Below are 17,271 nucleotides of genomic sequence, written 5' to 3'. Positions count from 1 at the left end.
AACCATGCTCACGGTAGAGACACTCAAGCCTATCATACCAATGGCTAATAACTCCAGGGTCCTCAGCTTGAATTCGTAAAGACTCCTTTGATTTTTGGGTAATAAGCTTGATGTGTGGAGGTAGACGCCGTATAAGCCGATAGCTATACATTGAACTAACAACTCTCTCCGAACCCGCTATTTTCAACAGGCGATTTGCGGCAATTTCAATATATTTTGCAGTTGGAGGTGTATAGCAAGAATTTAGCACTTCGATCCAGCTAATTAATGCATTTTCCTGATTCGAATTCAATGCATTATTGGTGGTAGGGCGATCGGAGAGAGATGTCTGTCCGTTTTTGCGACCGCGAAGCTTCGAATAAGACACGCGATAATGGTCCGCAGCCTTACGTAGAGATGAAAATTTTCGCGTAGTATAAGCATATAATGCCTTAGCTAGCAGATCCTCTTCATCACGAGCTTTTTTAGGCATTTTTGGTGGGTAGAAATACGCGTAAAAGTTGAAAAGGTAGGAAATTTGCATTATGGAGGTTAATTGCATTATGGCTGTGGGACACCCCCTACCCGCGAGGGTGGGGGGCGGTCCTGTGACACGGCTATATGAATTTTTATTCACGCGAATAAACGCATTATTCATATTCGCATTCATATTATTCATATTGTGAATTTTATCCGCATTAATACTTTGTCCGGTACAACGGTTCTTGTATTACCGAAATACGTTAGGGGTTAATTTCTGTCAGGATGAGGAATTAATGTACTGGCTAGTACTGCACATGTCCAATAGAATCTGATGATTGATTGAAGGTGTGTAGATCGGTTCAGCGATCTCTGGAGTCTACTGTCCGTGCTCTGGCGTGTTATGACACCGTATCCGAATTTAGTCCGAATACCATACAAATACTAGGGGAAATTGGGTGAACGATGAACAAGCCTATCCCAAAAGGCCATAGCGGTATTTGACCGCTCCTTTAGTTTGTCACACCCCCCAGCGTTCGCACAATTCCAACCTCTTCTTGTTAATCTAGCAGATTTCCAATATCCTCAATGCCCATCATTTGAACGAATTCTGCATGCTTCTGACGTGGCAATAGCTTGGTGAGTCCGTCCGCAGCCATACCCTTCGTCTCAGTCCATTTGATGAGAATCCTGCCTGCCTGGACCTCCTGACGAAGCCAGAGGTGGTGTATATCAACATGACGTAGCTTCGTCCGCAGCTGAGGAGCTTCCTTGGTGAGAAGCCGAATTGTCTGTTGATTATCACATCGGATAGCAAGCTCGTGCTTTGGATCAAAGCGAACAGCCTCAAAGAGGCGTTTCCACATGCTCATAGTCCTCGCAGCCTCAGAGATCGCTAGCAGCTCCGCTTCGGTTGTGCTAGTAGTCACCGTGCGCTGTTTGCCAGCTCTCCAGTCAACAGGTCCTCCAAAGATCTTGCAGATATATCCCTCCGAGCTCTTCCGGTCAGGGTTATCGGCGAACGAGGCATCACTAAAGAGAGTAACGGCTTCATCCTCCTCGGATTGGCGTGGGCGATAAGTGAGGGCGTGGAAGCGTGTGTGATAGAGGTATGATATCACGCGGTTGATGGCTTCTAGATGGTCCGGACCCGGATTCGTGAGGAATTGAGCTAATGTGGAGGTTGCTTTGGCTGCATCTGGCCGTGTGATGGTGGTTGCATATTGAGCGGAGCCGACCTTCTCCTGATACTCCTTAATCCGTTCACTTGTGGCTTGCCCAGTATACGGCTTTAATGTAGCTGGCGCAAGGGGTGTATCAAAGCGACGATGGGTGGTAAGGTGATATCTGCTTGCCATAGAGGAGATGTATGAGTCCTGACAGAGCCAGAGGGCCATCTGCTGTCTATCACGGACTATACGAATCCCAAGGAACCATGAAGCTTCACCCATGTGTCTCAATTCCCATGCGGTGTTAAGCTTTTCTCTGATCTCAGCCGCGCGCTGGCGCTGAGATGGGTGATTGACGACAATTATGTCGTCTACATAGAAGAACACAATGATACCGTCTGCTGCGAAGAGACAGAGGTCTTCTTGAACGACTTTGAGACCTAGTTGGGTCAAGATCCTTGAGGCCTCGCGCTGCCAGAGCCTCGGAGATTTCCGTAGGCCATAGAGAGCTCTCAGTAGCTTCCAGCAATAGCCAGACTGCCTAAAACCCTCGGGCATCTCTGTTATCACCGTTTCGTCTAGCAAGCTATTTAGGAAGGCGTTGACAGCATCAAATTGATGTGTATCAAGGTCAAACGCAGGGACCAAGGCGAGGACGGCGCGGGCCGTCCGTGCGGCGAGTGTAGCTGAATACTTCTCTTCTGTAGAGAGTTTCTGGAGGTCTCCTCGCACACAGATTCTCGCCTTTAATTTCACGAGATATCCGTCACTATCGAATTTATAGTTGAAGACCCACTTCAATGGGAGGACCTGCACGCCACGGTCGTTCGGACGCCGTATAACCTCAAAAGTGCCCTTCCGTTCGATGGTTTTGACCTCAAGTCCAGCAGCTGCTAGGAAGCCTTCGTTAAACGGGTGATTCAACATCTCTCTCCAAGATTGAGGCTCTGGGGGTAGATCATCGCGGTGTGTTCTCGTGTGTGAGTAGGATCCGTTGAGGCCAGTTGCGAAGGCAGCGAGTACACCCTCTTCGTCGTCGTCCACTGAGAAGGCTAGATTACTAGTGTCTCTGGAACTTCGCCTGCGTGAGCCAGACACAATGTTGCGAGATGAGATATCTCCCACGATGTCTCTAGGTGCCGTACGAGGCTCTGAGGCTTGCGCTGGCTGAACGGGAGGCGTGGGTGACGGTGACATCATTTGTTGAGTCTCCACTAGTTGCGAAGTAGCTTCTTTCTCCTGGGAAGGCGTATCCAAGCTCTGTGGCTCCGTCACCTGCGAGCCCGCGTTGACTGGTTGAGGAATATCCAGGTTTATTCCGGAGGCAAAGGTGCCGTGGTCGATATCCTCATTTTCTTCAACAACCCATGGCATAGACTCTAGGATGTCACTGATAGACTCCTTCTCTAGCTCTCGAGCGTTGAAGAACACATTTTCATCAAAGACAACATCTCGTACTGATCGTACGGATCCTCTACGTGGAAACCATACCCTCCAGATATTCGATGCTTCATAGCCGACGAGGTAGCCTATCTCGGCACGTGGCTCCATCTTCGCGGCGTTCGGAATACCTTGCTTCCGCACATACGCTCGGCAACCGAAGATCCTTAGATTCGCGAGATTCACACGCTGTTGTGGTTGATTAAGGAAAGCCTCTTGATAAGGGACTATCCACTGGCCGTTTGGTAGCTTTGTGGGCGATCTGTTGATGATCCATACAGCGGCTTTGACAGCTTCAGGCCAAAGACTCTTCGGGAGGCCTGCATCGGCTATAAGAGCGCGAGCCATGGTGATTATCACCCCCCAGATCGCTCTGCGAAGCCGTTCTGCTCTGGAGTGCCCACAACACTATGTTCAATGATGAATCCTTCATTCAACAGAAAGTCCTCTACTGTGCGACCAGCAGATCGTTCGTTATCATATCGGAATGCACGTATGGGAAGATTCCACTGCTTCTTAGCTAGTGCAACAAACTGACTAACCGCGTCTTGGCAGCCATTCTTCTTCTCATGTGTATAGGCCGCGTGGAGACGAACACCTTCAAGGTAAAAGTGCGTCAACCAGCGGTCTCCGTTGTAGCCTGGGTCGATTTGAACAAGGTCGAAGTGGATACGTCCGTATTTTCCATACGGCGTGCCTGTTGCCCGCCGAGAGATCTGACGCTTAGCCTTGGTCAATTGACAGACCTCGCATCTCTCAGGGTTATCGTGTTGATTATCCTCGCATATTCCGTCGATTTTGACCCCATCAACCATCTCCGGTAGCTTCTCTAACTTTTGATCAAAGGCGTGGCCCAACCGACGATGCCAGCGCCTCGCTGAAGCCACTGAGAGGTGAGGCTTCTCCGAATGCCGTCCGGCAAAAGCTGATTGGCGGTTCGGGCTGTAGATGACTGTGTAGAGGCCGTGATATCTCTCGACCTCAAGAACAGCTTCATTGCCTTTGAAGACTGCTTTTTCATCAGATTTGAAGCAGAAGCCCTTGTCCTCGATTACAGAGAGTGAGATCAAGTTTGTATGGAAGCCGGGTGAGTACCACACGTCATCTAGGATGACAGGCACCGCAGCACCTGTATGAGGGTGTCTTCCGGTGATTCTGACTTGCCCATAGCCTATCATCGGTGTCTCGGTTTTACCCGTCTTAACAGTGCTTTTTCGCGGCGCATATGTCAAGAATTGCTCGCGATCGTTGCAGATGTGAACAGTGGATCCAGAATCCAGAATCCAGCTATCTTTGAGAAGGTCTTCGTCCATCGCTGATGATGCGATAGCTTGAGTATCATTGGCGAAGAACACTAGGGGCTGACCCTCTTGTGGAGCCGTACCGGCTAGGTGAGCTGATTCGGCCTTCTTCTGCTGTATTTTCACGATTTTCTCTTGATCTTGAGGACTCATCTGCTTGATGTTTTCAGATATCCGTTCAATAGTGCCCTCTTTCGGTTTCCATCCTTCTGGTCGAATAGATTCATTAAGATAGAAGCACTTAGAGAAGTGATGTTGGGGATGAGTGTTACCACACGGACATTTCTTCCGGTAGGTCTTCTCCACAGGCTTAGCCTCAGGTTCACCGTTCAAAGAAGCAAGAGCTATCTTTGGCTGCTTCCGTCCGCTAGAGATCGCTAGATCCCCCGGCGGCTACGGTAGCTAGCAATAACCTCATGAAACGTGACAGATTTCTCTTGATCTGCGAGCCTTTCGCGCCAGGCTGTGCACCAAGTGTCATCAACTGATTGAATGGCGTCCAAGAAATCTCGAATCGCGAAGTGATCTCCGTTGGAGCAGTCGGGTATGCCTGCGATCTTGCCCTCTTCAAATAGGCTAACCCACTGAGTTAACCAGTGGTTAGTGTCGCCTTGAGGCTTCTGTCTAATCATTTCTCTCCAAGCTCGGCGAAGTTGTTGCTGGCGGCTTTGAGGCTTTGGTTTAAACGTTTCAGATAACTTTATTAGCTTCTTCCGCGGTGAGTCCTCTCCCACAACAAGATAGTGGTGTTCCGTAGCTAACGAGCGGGTGATGAGGTTATTCAACCGTGACATAGTCTTCAATAGCCTCTGCCGGCGCTGGTCGCGGCGATCATACGCTTGAACGGCGAACGTATATCTCTTGAGTTCGGCATCATCTAGCTCCATGATATCTCTCTCCCGTTGGCGGTTATCCCGTGGTATCGAGGGCTCTTCCTGAGCCTTAGGCACCTGCAGGACCTCGTCATCCGCCTTCTCCGGATCAAGGTAGTCCCATACATCTTCTGCAACAGCCGCTGACTTGATATGGCCTATCCAGACCCTCCACTGCGCTTCTGATTGAAGCTTTTGGTCAAGCGGGACCTGCATCAGATCTTCCCTCGTGATATCGGATATCTTCGCACAAGATGTAGCTCAGATACTCAGATTCTCCTCTTATGTCGATTCCAAAGGCGGCTTTTCTTTGGTGCGGATCTTCGTGCGCTGAACGTAAGAGCTCACAAGAGGTGACTGTCGTTCAGGGGTATCCGACCGAGCGCTTCAGGGGGTTCGTAGACTGCAAGATACAGTGCAAGGTCGTCTAATATCTCTCAGACAGTCTGGCAACCGGGCTCATAACTGTCAGGATGAGGAATTAATGTACTGGCTAGTACTGCACATGTCCAATAGAATCTGATGATTGATTGAAGGTGTGTAGATCGGTTCAGCGATCTCTGGAGTCTACTGTCCGTGCTCTGGCGTGTTATGACACCGTATCCGAATTTAGTCCGAATACCATACAAATACTAGGGGAAATTGGGTGAACGATGAACAAGCCTATCCCAAAAGGCCATAGCGGTATTTGACCGCTCCTTTAGTTTGTCAGGACATACCAACACCAATCAGTTGCGGGGCCGCAACTTACTGATGGGCCACCGAGAGCCAAACAATCTATCTAGACCTCGCCAAACGCGGGTTTGGGGCGGGTTGTCGCTTTCTCCTACCCGCCCACGGGTAACCCGCGCGGGTTTTGGCCTTCATGAACCCGCCCGTGGGTTCTTGGCGGGTACCCGTGGGTTACCCATATAACCCACCAAAATGCATAATAAGTGAACAAAAGTGTATTAGTCAGTAGTGGTAATATTGGTAATTTAATTTTGTCACAACTTTATATGGGAGATACCGTCTCATGAAATGTCTCACCACCTCAATAATATATATATTATATATGTACAGGCAATTGTCCAGCCAGAGCGCGCTCTCCGAACACTTTTGCATCCCAGCGTTGGCACTAAGAACATCCATCGACCCTTATTGATATCAAGCCTCTCGAGGACACTTTAAGCTATAATATCCAGAAAAATGATTGACCAGCCAGTGAAGAAGCATCCTCGCCATCGTTTTACTGTCGCACGAGTTTTGGGTACCCGTGGGTTTAGGGTACCCGCGGGTTGACGCGACCCACTATCTCATACAAAAAACCACCGCGACGCGTTGGGAAAAAAAATCACTCTGATCCCACGAAAATTCCAATTCTTGGAACTCCAACGAGCTTGAGCTATGAGCATCGAATCTCCAAAAGCCATGTCCTCGCGGTCAATTCATCGGTCTTTGAGCCCCTTGCTCTCCATTGAGCCATCATCAGATGTTTCCATGGACTCGGACTTCCAGTCCTCGGTACGATACTCTCAAAATCGCAGATTAATTCAACAACTCAGAGACGCAAGCACATACTAACCAGTTAGCCTTTCACTGGCTCCCGACGTAGCGTCGATAGTCCCGCTCAACAACCTCCAACGATACTTCGACGCGTCGGACCGGACCGCAGAAAGAACTGGATATTGTACGAGCCTGAACATTCCAGCAGTTTTTTGACTTGGTGGCAAAAAACAGAATATGGTCAAGTGCTGAATGGCGACGGACGGTCTAAAATAAAGTGGTCGATGGAGTCACATTACGCTGAAGTTTGGAAGCATTTCGACCAAGTTGCGGGCATTGAAACTGGCATTCCCAAAGTGATCTGTAGGGCTTGCTTGACCCTACTTGATCATCCACAGCACAAAAAGCACGGCACAAGCGCAATGGGAAAGCACCAGAGATCCAAGTCCTGTCGAAAGGGCCAGAAAAGAACATGCCATCAAGCTCTCGTGTCAAACTCAATCCAGAAAGCCTTCTTGGGAGTACCATCCGGTCCGAACAAGTTCACCACATCGCAGTTCGAGGAGCGGCTGCTGAGGACCATTGCTTGTCTTCGTCTGCCCTTCCAGACCGTTGAAAACCCTGAATTTCAAGCACTCCTCAAGTTCATCCACCTCGGACCGGGAGAGCTAGAAATGCCTTCAGCAAAAACCTTGCGACGACGCCTGCGTGACGCTGTAAGAGGACAACAGGAATCACAGTTGCGAGATCTACCCGAAGACGCCAAAGTTTCACTTGCATTAGATTGTTGGACTAGTCCCTTCCAGCAAGCATTCATGGCAATTACAGTCTACTTCATCGATAGAGATTGGAACTACCGCGAGCTGCTTCTTGGGTTTGAGCCTTTGCATGGACCTCACACAGGAGTCAATTTGAGCGACGTGCTCCTCCAGCTGCTCAGAGAAAGACAGCTATTGGGTCGTATCTTCAGCGTTACCACGGATAATGCAACAAATAATGAAACCCTCATCCGAGCGCTGCAAGAATCACTCATTTCTAGTGGCGCCATCGGCTCGAGAGAATCCATTGTCCGTGTTCCATGCATGGCCCATGTGATTCAGCTTTGCCTCAAGCAGCTGTTGGGGCATATCAGAGCTGCTCCCAAGAATAAAGAAGTGAGAAGTTTTTGGTCCAATTCACAAGCTCTTTGTCTCAGGGACTCAGTGGACCATGGTGAGGTGGCGCATACTCTAGCAAAGGCGAGTCCGTTGATTTCGGACCCGTCATATTTGGACATTGCTGACGGTGCCTCTTCCACAGATTCGGTCCTTTGCAGTTTTTGTCAACGCCAGCCCCCAGCGGCGAGATGCATTCCTGTGCCTCCAATCTGGTGGAATGCGACTTTTCCCGTTGCATGATGTTCAGACCCGCTGGAATTCCACCTTCTTGATGCTTCGACGAGCGCGCCGACTAAGGAATACCATCGACAAATACTGCCGAGACCATGACTATTCACAATTTAAAATCACTGACATTGAATGGCGGCAAATTGACTATCTTGTTCACTTGACGAAGCCGTTCTTTCAGTTCACCATGGCCCTGATGAAGACAAAAGACGTGACAATTCACAGCGTCTTCCTCGTGTACAGGAAGCTACTGGAACACATTGAACGCTCAAATCGAAAATTGAGAAAAAAGACGACCCCCTGGAAGAAGGACATGTATGGAGCGCTGCTTGTCGCGAAGCAGAAGCTGAGAGAATACTACGAAAAGACGTATCGTGATCACGGCTTCCTCTATGGCACGGGGACCCTACTTGCTCCTCAATACAAGCTTTGCGCTTTTGACGACGCAGAGTACTCGCAGTGCCACAGTGAAACTTCCAAAAAATACTGTGAATACCTCAGGACATGTTTCTCGCAATATCAGCAACGGAATCCTGAGATGCTCTTCCGTACCGTGCATCGCCCTTCCTTGCAAGCCTCGGAGTTAGATCGGCTTCTTGGGCCGTCACAAGACGCACAAGTCAACGAAGGGTTCGAGCATGACGAGGTCGATCGATATCTTCGCGAGGGTAAGTATTATCGGGCCGCTGAAGCTTGATGACAGACTAATTCCTCATAGCAACTGTCTCAATTCCTCCCCGCGCATATTGGAAGGAGAACGAGCGTAAATTTCCAGTCCTGTCGCGACTGGCTCGCGATTTGCTCTCGGTCCCTGCTACGGGCGCAGGAGTTGAAAGGCTATTCAACAGCGCACGGGATATCTGCCATTACCGCCGCGGATCCCTCAACGAGACAACCATTCAAGACTTGATGATGTACATGTGCTCGGAAAGATTCACTTTGGAGAGCCGGCAATTGAGTCTTCTGGAAAGTCCAGCGGTTGAGAGGGAGGGCCAGGAAGCCCTCGAAGAAGATGAGGCGTTAAAGGAGACTGAAGACGATATTGCTCCTATCAGCGATGTCGAGGAGAACGATCCCATTGAGGATTCCGAAACAGGTCTCGCCGTCGAAGGGGTAAGTGGAGTAGAAAGCACAGCCTCAGAGGAACTTCCAGCCCATGATCAAGTGCAAGATGCGGCGATGGCTGAAGTGGCCGAAGATGAGGACGACGATGGAGATTTGCTCCCACCTCCGGTCACACGCCTCGGCGATAGGTCTCACAAGAGATCATCCGGTAGGGTAACAGTACCTTCAAGCCGGCTGCAGGGTTACGAGCTGTATTAGTCTATGAATTAAGCTTAATCTGTTTTATTCCTCAAATTTATGTACTCCAAAACTTTAGACCATACTTATACCAGAGCCATACCTTGATATAAATCAAAGATACGGCATTATTTTATGCTAGCTGACAAATCACTCTTTTTTGGCTATCGCGGGTTATATGGGTACCCATTTGGGTCGCGGGTCGGGTTCTCAAAATGAAGACCCGCCCACGGGTCTGCTGACTAAGACCCGACCCAACCCGTGGGGCGGGTTTTCGTGGGCGGGTTTGGGTTGTGGGCGGGTTTTGGCGAGGTCTAAATCTATCTGTCATGGGATCACGTGATTTCAGCCTGAGCGCTCAGGGTGATCAATCAGTCAAGACAGGCGCCAGTTTCGGCTCCTCTTCTACCGTCGACCCAAGATTACACCACAACGCTAGGTGACGGTAAGGCCACTTCCGGCATGCGCCTCGCCATCTCATTGTATACCGAAGTACTGGTCTGGTCATAGTGTTGTCAAGTTATAACGTTAATCAAGGGTTACCAAGGTTTCTGAACAGTAGACACAAGTAACAATGTACGATTGAACACGAAGAACTAAACTAAGTACATGAATGGGTCTCCTTATATATCCTGAGTTCTTCCATAGTAGAACAGTAGAAGGCAGAAGAGTAGAACTGTTCTACTTGTCGACTGTCGACCTTTCTACTACCTGCATGATCACGTGGTTGCCATCTCATTGGTATTTGCGGTATAGATCCGTTCGGCGCTCTACATGGCATCGCTCCTCGATACCCTCAAAAGGACTTAGCCCGTATAAGGCCTGTTAGGCACCGGTACGGTTGAGAGACAGATCGTTGACGTTGGAAGCAGAGAAAGCATTAGGCAAGTATAACCCGGAACCTTCTAACTTAGCGACGACCCGATAGTCTTGCGTAACAGAGACCCACGTGCCCTCGTGAGAGCTCCTCCGTCACGAAGTCCCTGAACGATAGTCGTAGCGCTGTTCCTTCGGTTGGAAGTCTAGAGCCTGTCTGAAAGTGCTGTTCACCAGTAAGCACCTGACCATCAGATATCTTGCCCCAGAACGGACCGTACCTGTGCTTCTATCACTTCAGTCGCCCGAAACTCCTCCACACCATGTTGACATTTAACAGCTCGACATTCATTTCCACATCTACCATTGAAAGCGTCACTTCTGGTGGTTCTAGTGAACAGACTGGAAGTCAAATGTCTCGTTCATGAGACGTGACGTTAAAAATGTGCAGTTCTTTTAGCTCGTGCTGTGTACACCACCTCATAAATACCGCTATAAGGTTCAGCTAAAGACAAGGAAATTATCATGAGGCCCGAAAAGATCACGGTCACTACATTAATGGATAAGTTGACTCACCAAATGATCACTCAGTTTACAACCTTTAATTTGATGTTACGGGCCCTCAGTTCACCGGTTACTTTTGTTCTTGGATTTCAAAAGACAGTCTCTTTATGGAGGTCGCAAAATGTAGGCAGAGGTGGCATTGGGTGCGAGGCGAATGCCTAAGTTGCCTGGGTAACTCGCCTCCAAGTACTATTAACAAGATCAACACACACAAACAGAATACCAAGGTGTACTTGCTTATACGGAACAGTTCACAGCTTAGCAAAATCGGATCTAGTATTAAGCTAACTATACCACTGGAACGAGTTTGCTTTGCAATAATCTCCTTAAGGTATGTGAGGGACGGAGTGACCGCGCAACTACCTGGATCCTATATAGTAAAAAGAAAAGGTCGGGAAGTATTTCGACATTGATTATGTTTACAGGTACAAATAGCGGTTCTTGCGTCGTATTCTCATTTTGCGAGCTGCGCTTACTAATTATCATCCCCTAGGTAACTTATTTTACGAGGGGATTGGAAGAGTTAGTTCCGCCTAGGCCTTGACAAACCGCACTAAAAGAAGAGTTAGGTAATGAAAGTACCGAAATAGGTAAGGTCGCCGCACCACTACACCGGAACCAAAAGAAATTTAATGCAGCTCCACTTGCCAAGGCCTAGGTCTGCCTTGGCAAGTGATACCTCTGCCTAAGCAAGTGATATCAGATCTACTAGTGTTGTTCAACAACTTTCACATTGTGGGGCCTTGGCGGGAGCCACGTTGGGGAATGTAATTATAGCTCATTGGTCCGAGCCAATAGCCGGGACACTTCCGCCGGCGCATGGGCCGCGGTTGCATTCCCCGGCCAATAGCAATAATCTATATATTGATACAGCTCTCACCCTAAGCAGCAGTACGTATCAGGCAGGAGACTAGAACGATAGAGCATGAAAACAAAATAGGAGACTTAACAAATTAACGGCGTTCATCTCATCTCCGCGGACCCCAGCTTGAGTGCATATTGAAACTGCTGGTAGAATCCCAGTTCCGCTGTTAGATTTATTGGGAGGGTCAAGTTGGCCAGCCACTTGAGGAGTAAGGTGTCAGTAGGTAGTTCGAGAAAACCGGTCTTATTCGCTTTTGATTTCAGTCCCAAATGAGATGGGTTCTAGATGTAAGGTTTTCGCCTGTTGGTTGCACCTGTCTCCTAGATTCCACTGAACCGTTCTCGTGCAGCCTGGTTCCAGATGACGCTCAACATGGTGTCAGTCCTTAGAACGGGGACTGAAACGTTGCTGTTACGGCCCCTACAACCACACACTACCCTTGGGCAGTAACACACAACAGCGTAGCAATACCGTATCATCATCGGCGTGTAAGCGCGTTCTGCATTGCAAATCCCGACAAAGTCCCTTCCTGCATGGTATACTTTATTAAACGACAATGCTATGGGTCAGTGGGACTCTTTTCCCCGGTTGAATAGTCAAAGTGCTGAAATGCAAGGTGATGAACATCACTGGCGCGAACGGATGATGGGTTGGTGTGAAGTGTTGAAGAGATTGGTGTTATATTCTTTTAATTCTTGTATTTTGCATTTCTCAGATCATTTGTGGAATGAGAATTGTTTCATGCAAGGAATAGCTTGAAGGAGAGAATGGCAACTAAGGATCTGCAAATTTTCAAAAGTATAAAAAGGTCATCGAACGGACTGCTTTTCACATCTCCAAATAGCTCCAATTGGTCAAGTCTTCCAGCGAGGAAGCAGGATAAACAGAAGCTGGGATGTCTGGGTGCACTAACTCCCATCTAGTGCCGTTCCCCGAACGGCCTCCCTCATCCAAAGATTTCGTTCTACGTGACCACCAATTAGCAGAGCCTTTTCAGTCAATTGATCCTCCCGACCATCCTTTCTTGGACCACCCTTTCAGCAACCCTGAAGATTCATTAAGGAGAATCGTTCTCCGCTCTAGTCATGAGGGACCGAACCCCAAAGTTCCTATCCCTCGGACATCTACTCCAGTAAGCTGGAAAAAAGGGGCCCGAGTCAGTCAAGCATGCGAAGGTTGCCGTGGGCCGAAGATCAAATGCAGCGGTCATCGGCCAGCCTGTCATAGATGTGTGGAGATTGGTATCGCCTGCCACTACGACTATCGAAAGGGAGAGAAGATGGACAAGTGCGTGGAAAAAAGTACTTTGCGCAGCAAACCAACTGCTAACGGAGATTATTAGGCAGCTCAGCAATCTAAACGTACAGATTGGCATGTTAGAGGATCTGTTGCGTGATCTCTATCCAAGACTCGACGTCCAATCTGCCCAGCATGTTGACCGAACCTTGGGTAAAGTGAGCTCAGCCCCAGCAGCAGCCCCAAACACCCCCTCCTCCTTTTTCCCCCCAGGCCTAACGTGGCAAGCTAAATTAGCTCATCTTCAAAACGATTCTCTTCACATTGTCTGACGATGCCTAGATTTCGAGCCATGATCGGACCCCGCCGACTGCCCCTGGTCTACCAAAAACCCGCAATGCAACAGAATATCCATTAGTCACCGTTGACTACACGAAAGAAGATTTCAACAGCCTTGGAGAAATGCAGGCGCTGGGGTTTGTTGGTGAACACACAGAGATGGTATGGTTGTGCAGGCTCAAATACGCACTCGAACAAAGCTCTGTCACGCCATCCACATCCCAGGAGAACTTTATTCGACCGTCCGTCACGTCTATGAACTACTACAACAATGACTGGGACATGGGGATACGAGATGAAGTGGATCTGTTAGAACGGCCTTCGCAGGGCATGGCCGACCACCTTGTCGGCACGTATTTCCAAATCATTCATCCTTCATTCCCGATCATTGGGAAAATGACGTTTGAAGCTCAATACCGATCGTATTATTCGGATCCAACCGCACGACCCGGGAAGCGATGGTTGGCTGTGTTGAATTTCATGTTTGCCACTGCGGCAATGCACCTATCGCGCGTGAAGAAGCTAACTGAGTGCAATGAATATCCGCATTTATCGTACTTTTCACGGGCGTGGATACTTAGCATGGACAAGGCGTCTATGTGGAATCATCCTAATTTGCAGCAGGTGCAGGTCGAGGGCTTAGCAGCCTTTTACCTTCTTGAACGTGGCCAAGTCAACAGGTGCTAAATTCTTGCTCCCGTATTGACCTTCCCTACGAGATTTACTAATGGCGTTTCTGCTTTAGGTCATGGAAGTGTTGTGGTATTGCGATCCGCTCTGCTCTGATTATGGGGCTCCATCTCCGTAGTGAGAGTCAGAGTGTTTCCCCATTATCGAAAGAGATTAGATATCGGATGTGGTGGGCTTTATATATGTTGGATACTTCGCTTTCTCTGATGACTGGGCGTCCTCCGAGCATTAGTGGGGTATTCTGCACAACACCGCTTCCTATACCTTTTGAGGAGAGGAATCTTCAGAGCGACCATGTCTTGAGGTACATTATAGACAAAGGTGCTCGCGGCTGCCTTATGGCAACGTTGCTTTCCAATAGGGGTGGAAATATGTCGAAGGATAGCTTGACCGAAAGTGTACCGTTAAGTTATCCAGCATCAAGCAAGCGATCACTCAAGGGAAAGTCTGCACTAGTTGTAGCGGAGCCGCTACGACCAAACGACTCGTTGTGCTTTCTTTACGCTGCGAGACTCACGATCATAACGCGCGAGGCAATTGATATCCTTTACGCACCAAGTGCGGCCCATAAGTCATGGGTCGAGATAGAGGTCGCAATTTCCTCATTGAACGACCATGCGGATAATTGGCTTAGTTCGCTCCCAGCCCTTTACGATTTCAAAGTCATAAGCAAAGCTGGGCCCCTAAAGCGTCAATGTGCCAGCCTCGCTTTCCACTTCTATTCGACAAAACTTTTTATCACGCAAACCTCTCTTCGCCGGCTCATTTACAGATCACCAGGAATGTCGAACGTTCCTGTCGATGCCTCTGATTCCATGACGGCCATTTGCATTCAGGCTGCGGGTCAACTACTCGAACTACTACCTGATAAGCCAGACTTGACTTGGCTGTATGGTGTTTGTCCATGGTGGTGTGCTCTCCACTATTTCATGCAATCTATTACCATGATTTTTACAGAGTCCCTTATCCGTACCAGGTTAGGCACAATTGGCACAATCAGCGTCATGCCGAAGCTGGGAAAGGCTATAGCTTGGCTGAAGGAGATGTCCGAAAGAAATGTTTCTGCACGGAAAGCTTGGCTTGTTTGCTTGGATTTCATCTCACGTCATGGGTCGAAACTTGGTCTAGGTGTCGACGACAGTCTCTAGAAAGTACATCTGTCATGGGCTTCTTTGTTCCGTTAATCCTCGGGTTTGCGTTGACCATTGTATGTCCAGTCGATGAGAACTGGGCTTTTGTGGGGAACCAACCCCGGTTTAAACATTCAATATTAAGCGGCCTCCATTGGGTTCTGACAGCCATCCCAGTGATTGCTGATTGTTTAATGGGATAGAAATGGATGAATAAAGCCAATAGGGTGGTAAATATGTAAGAAATTATAGAGTATATCAAATAGCCGGGCGCATCTGAAAGGCCAGCTCTCCTAGGTTGCTTTTCTTGGCATTAGGGTTCGAGAGTAAATCGATGAATGTAGGGGTGACACCGGTTTCCGAAAGTTCTGAAAGAGGACCTCTTGCGTGGTTGAAGAACACACTGAGTTGCTCATATTGATCGAGATACAAACTTGTTGTGGTTGTATACCGAGGGAGAAGTAACGGGGAACCGATGATGGACCCACTACTGGGGGTTCCCGAGCCCCTCTTATAAAAACCCAAGGAACGGCAAACAGCATCTCGGTCGAAGATTTCCAGCCCGTAGCGCCTAGCAGCCTAACTCCTCTTCTGGAAAAAAGACCGCGGAATAGTGAGTCCTACATACCCGGAGAGGGCACTGGGCGAGTCACTAACCAGGAAAGTTCGACGACAAATCGACAACCTTAAGGATCCTATCACCCACCAAACCACGGTCGTCGAGTCCACCAAAGCGGAGCTCCTGGAGGTCAAACACGACCAGAAAGTGCACAAAGCCCAGAATGATGAGCTACGTGAAGAAGTACAAGGGCTCCGAGCGCAGATCGAAACCCTCTCGAGAACGTCTCCGACCATATCATATGCTGCGGTAGCAGCCAGCACGAGCAGTGGCCACAGAGATGAACGGAAGTGAAGTTGTAGCGAGCCGGAATTGTTGTCAGTCGGCGGTCGACCGGGTTAAGAATCTGAGCAATTTGAACGGAGTGTTGCATCGAGCATTGTCCTTTGTTCGTCCAGCAGTCGACCAGGCTCTGTGACCGAACCTGCAGCAACAGGGGCCAAGGAATCGAACTTGGAGGAAAGTCGTATGGAGCACAGTCAATTGTTTGTCCAGCAGTTGATCCGGTCAAGAGCACGAACAACTTGTACTGAGGGTCGCATCCAGCACGGTCCCATATTTGCCCAGCGATTGACCGCGTTCCGTGACCCAACCTGTAGCAACTGGGTCAAGAACTCGAACTACTCGAACGGAGTGTCCCATGGAGCACGGGCCCTTGTTTAGCCTAGATCTGGCTCTGTGACCTGACGTGCAGCAGCAGGGGTATCAACTCGAACAATTTGAACGGAGACGCATAGCGCGAACGGAAGCGAGTCGATCCCAGCGGGGGCCCTGTTTTGTCGTGGGGCCTCAGTTTGCCAGCCACTTTTGTTTATGGAATTTTAAAAGACAGTCTCTTTATTAAGGCTACAAAATGTAACAGATGCGGTATTGGTACGAGGCGAACGCCTAAGGTACCTGGGTAGCCCACTTCAAAGTTCTAATAGCACAACACACACGCGGAGAGAATACCCTGCCAATACGGAACAGTTCACAGCTTGTCAAAATCGGACCTAATATTTAGTTAACTATACCTCTGGAACGAGTTTGCTTTGCAATGAACTTGCACGCTTTCGGGTGCTCGATCATTGAACAGTTTGCCAATAGGAAGATCCAGGAGGACGGCCCCTATCAGATTGCTTTGTGTACGTTGCTAGTTCAGCTGCAAGATTCAGGACAGTGTGTACTTTTGCTTCAAAGCAGGACCATTCTGACCTAGGGTTACCACCGTAATTCGCCATCACTATCAGTGCGCCACATCACATGTCCTCGTGTCTTAACATGGCAGGTCCCATTGCCAATCGCGCGAACTTTTGATCGAGTGGTCCAAACCGATTGCTGGCGTGCGTGAGCCGTGCGCGCGGGCCGTCACCCTGCGCGCTACGAGCGCCCGCATTTATGTGGAGCCCCTGTAGCTGGTCGGTTCATCCTTGGAACTGTACCTTTTTGCCTTGTGCAGAAAGGCTTGCGCGTTGAAATTACCTAATTTAGAAGCAACTCCGGATTGGTTGCTCAATTTAGGGCGCCTTCTTATTGCCCGCGTACATACATATACGATAAGCCATAGGCGCCATCTGCGTGGTTGACATTTTCTGCCGACCAGAAATCCTTCAATGATAA

General features: G+C 49.0%; 1 protein-coding gene across 1 annotated transcript; it reads left to right on the top strand.

Annotated features, from left to right (window-relative positions):
* Nucleotides 1–12,553: 12,553 nt before the first annotated feature.
* On the top strand, nt 12,554–15,071 carry N7446_012012 (uncharacterized protein; the record flags this gene model as incomplete). Its single annotated transcript, XM_058520754.1, has 4 exons — nt 12,554–12,945; nt 13,001–13,112; nt 13,237–13,913; nt 13,979–15,071. The coding sequence occupies 4 exons, from the start codon at nt 12,554–12,556 to the stop codon at nt 15,069–15,071; spliced, it is 2,274 nt and encodes a 757-aa protein (XP_058367040.1).
* Nucleotides 15,072–17,271: the final 2,200 nt, after the last annotated feature.

The sequence above is a fragment of the Penicillium canescens genome (assembly GCF_028828765.1).
Source record: "Penicillium canescens strain IBT 15451 chromosome Unknown utg000009l_segment0_segment0, whole genome shotgun sequence".
In the NCBI taxonomy this organism is placed as follows: Eukaryota; Fungi; Ascomycota; class Eurotiomycetes; order Eurotiales; family Aspergillaceae; genus Penicillium; species Penicillium canescens.
Note: the sequence above shows the minus strand (reverse complement) of the source record. Positions and strands in the feature narration are given on the sequence as shown.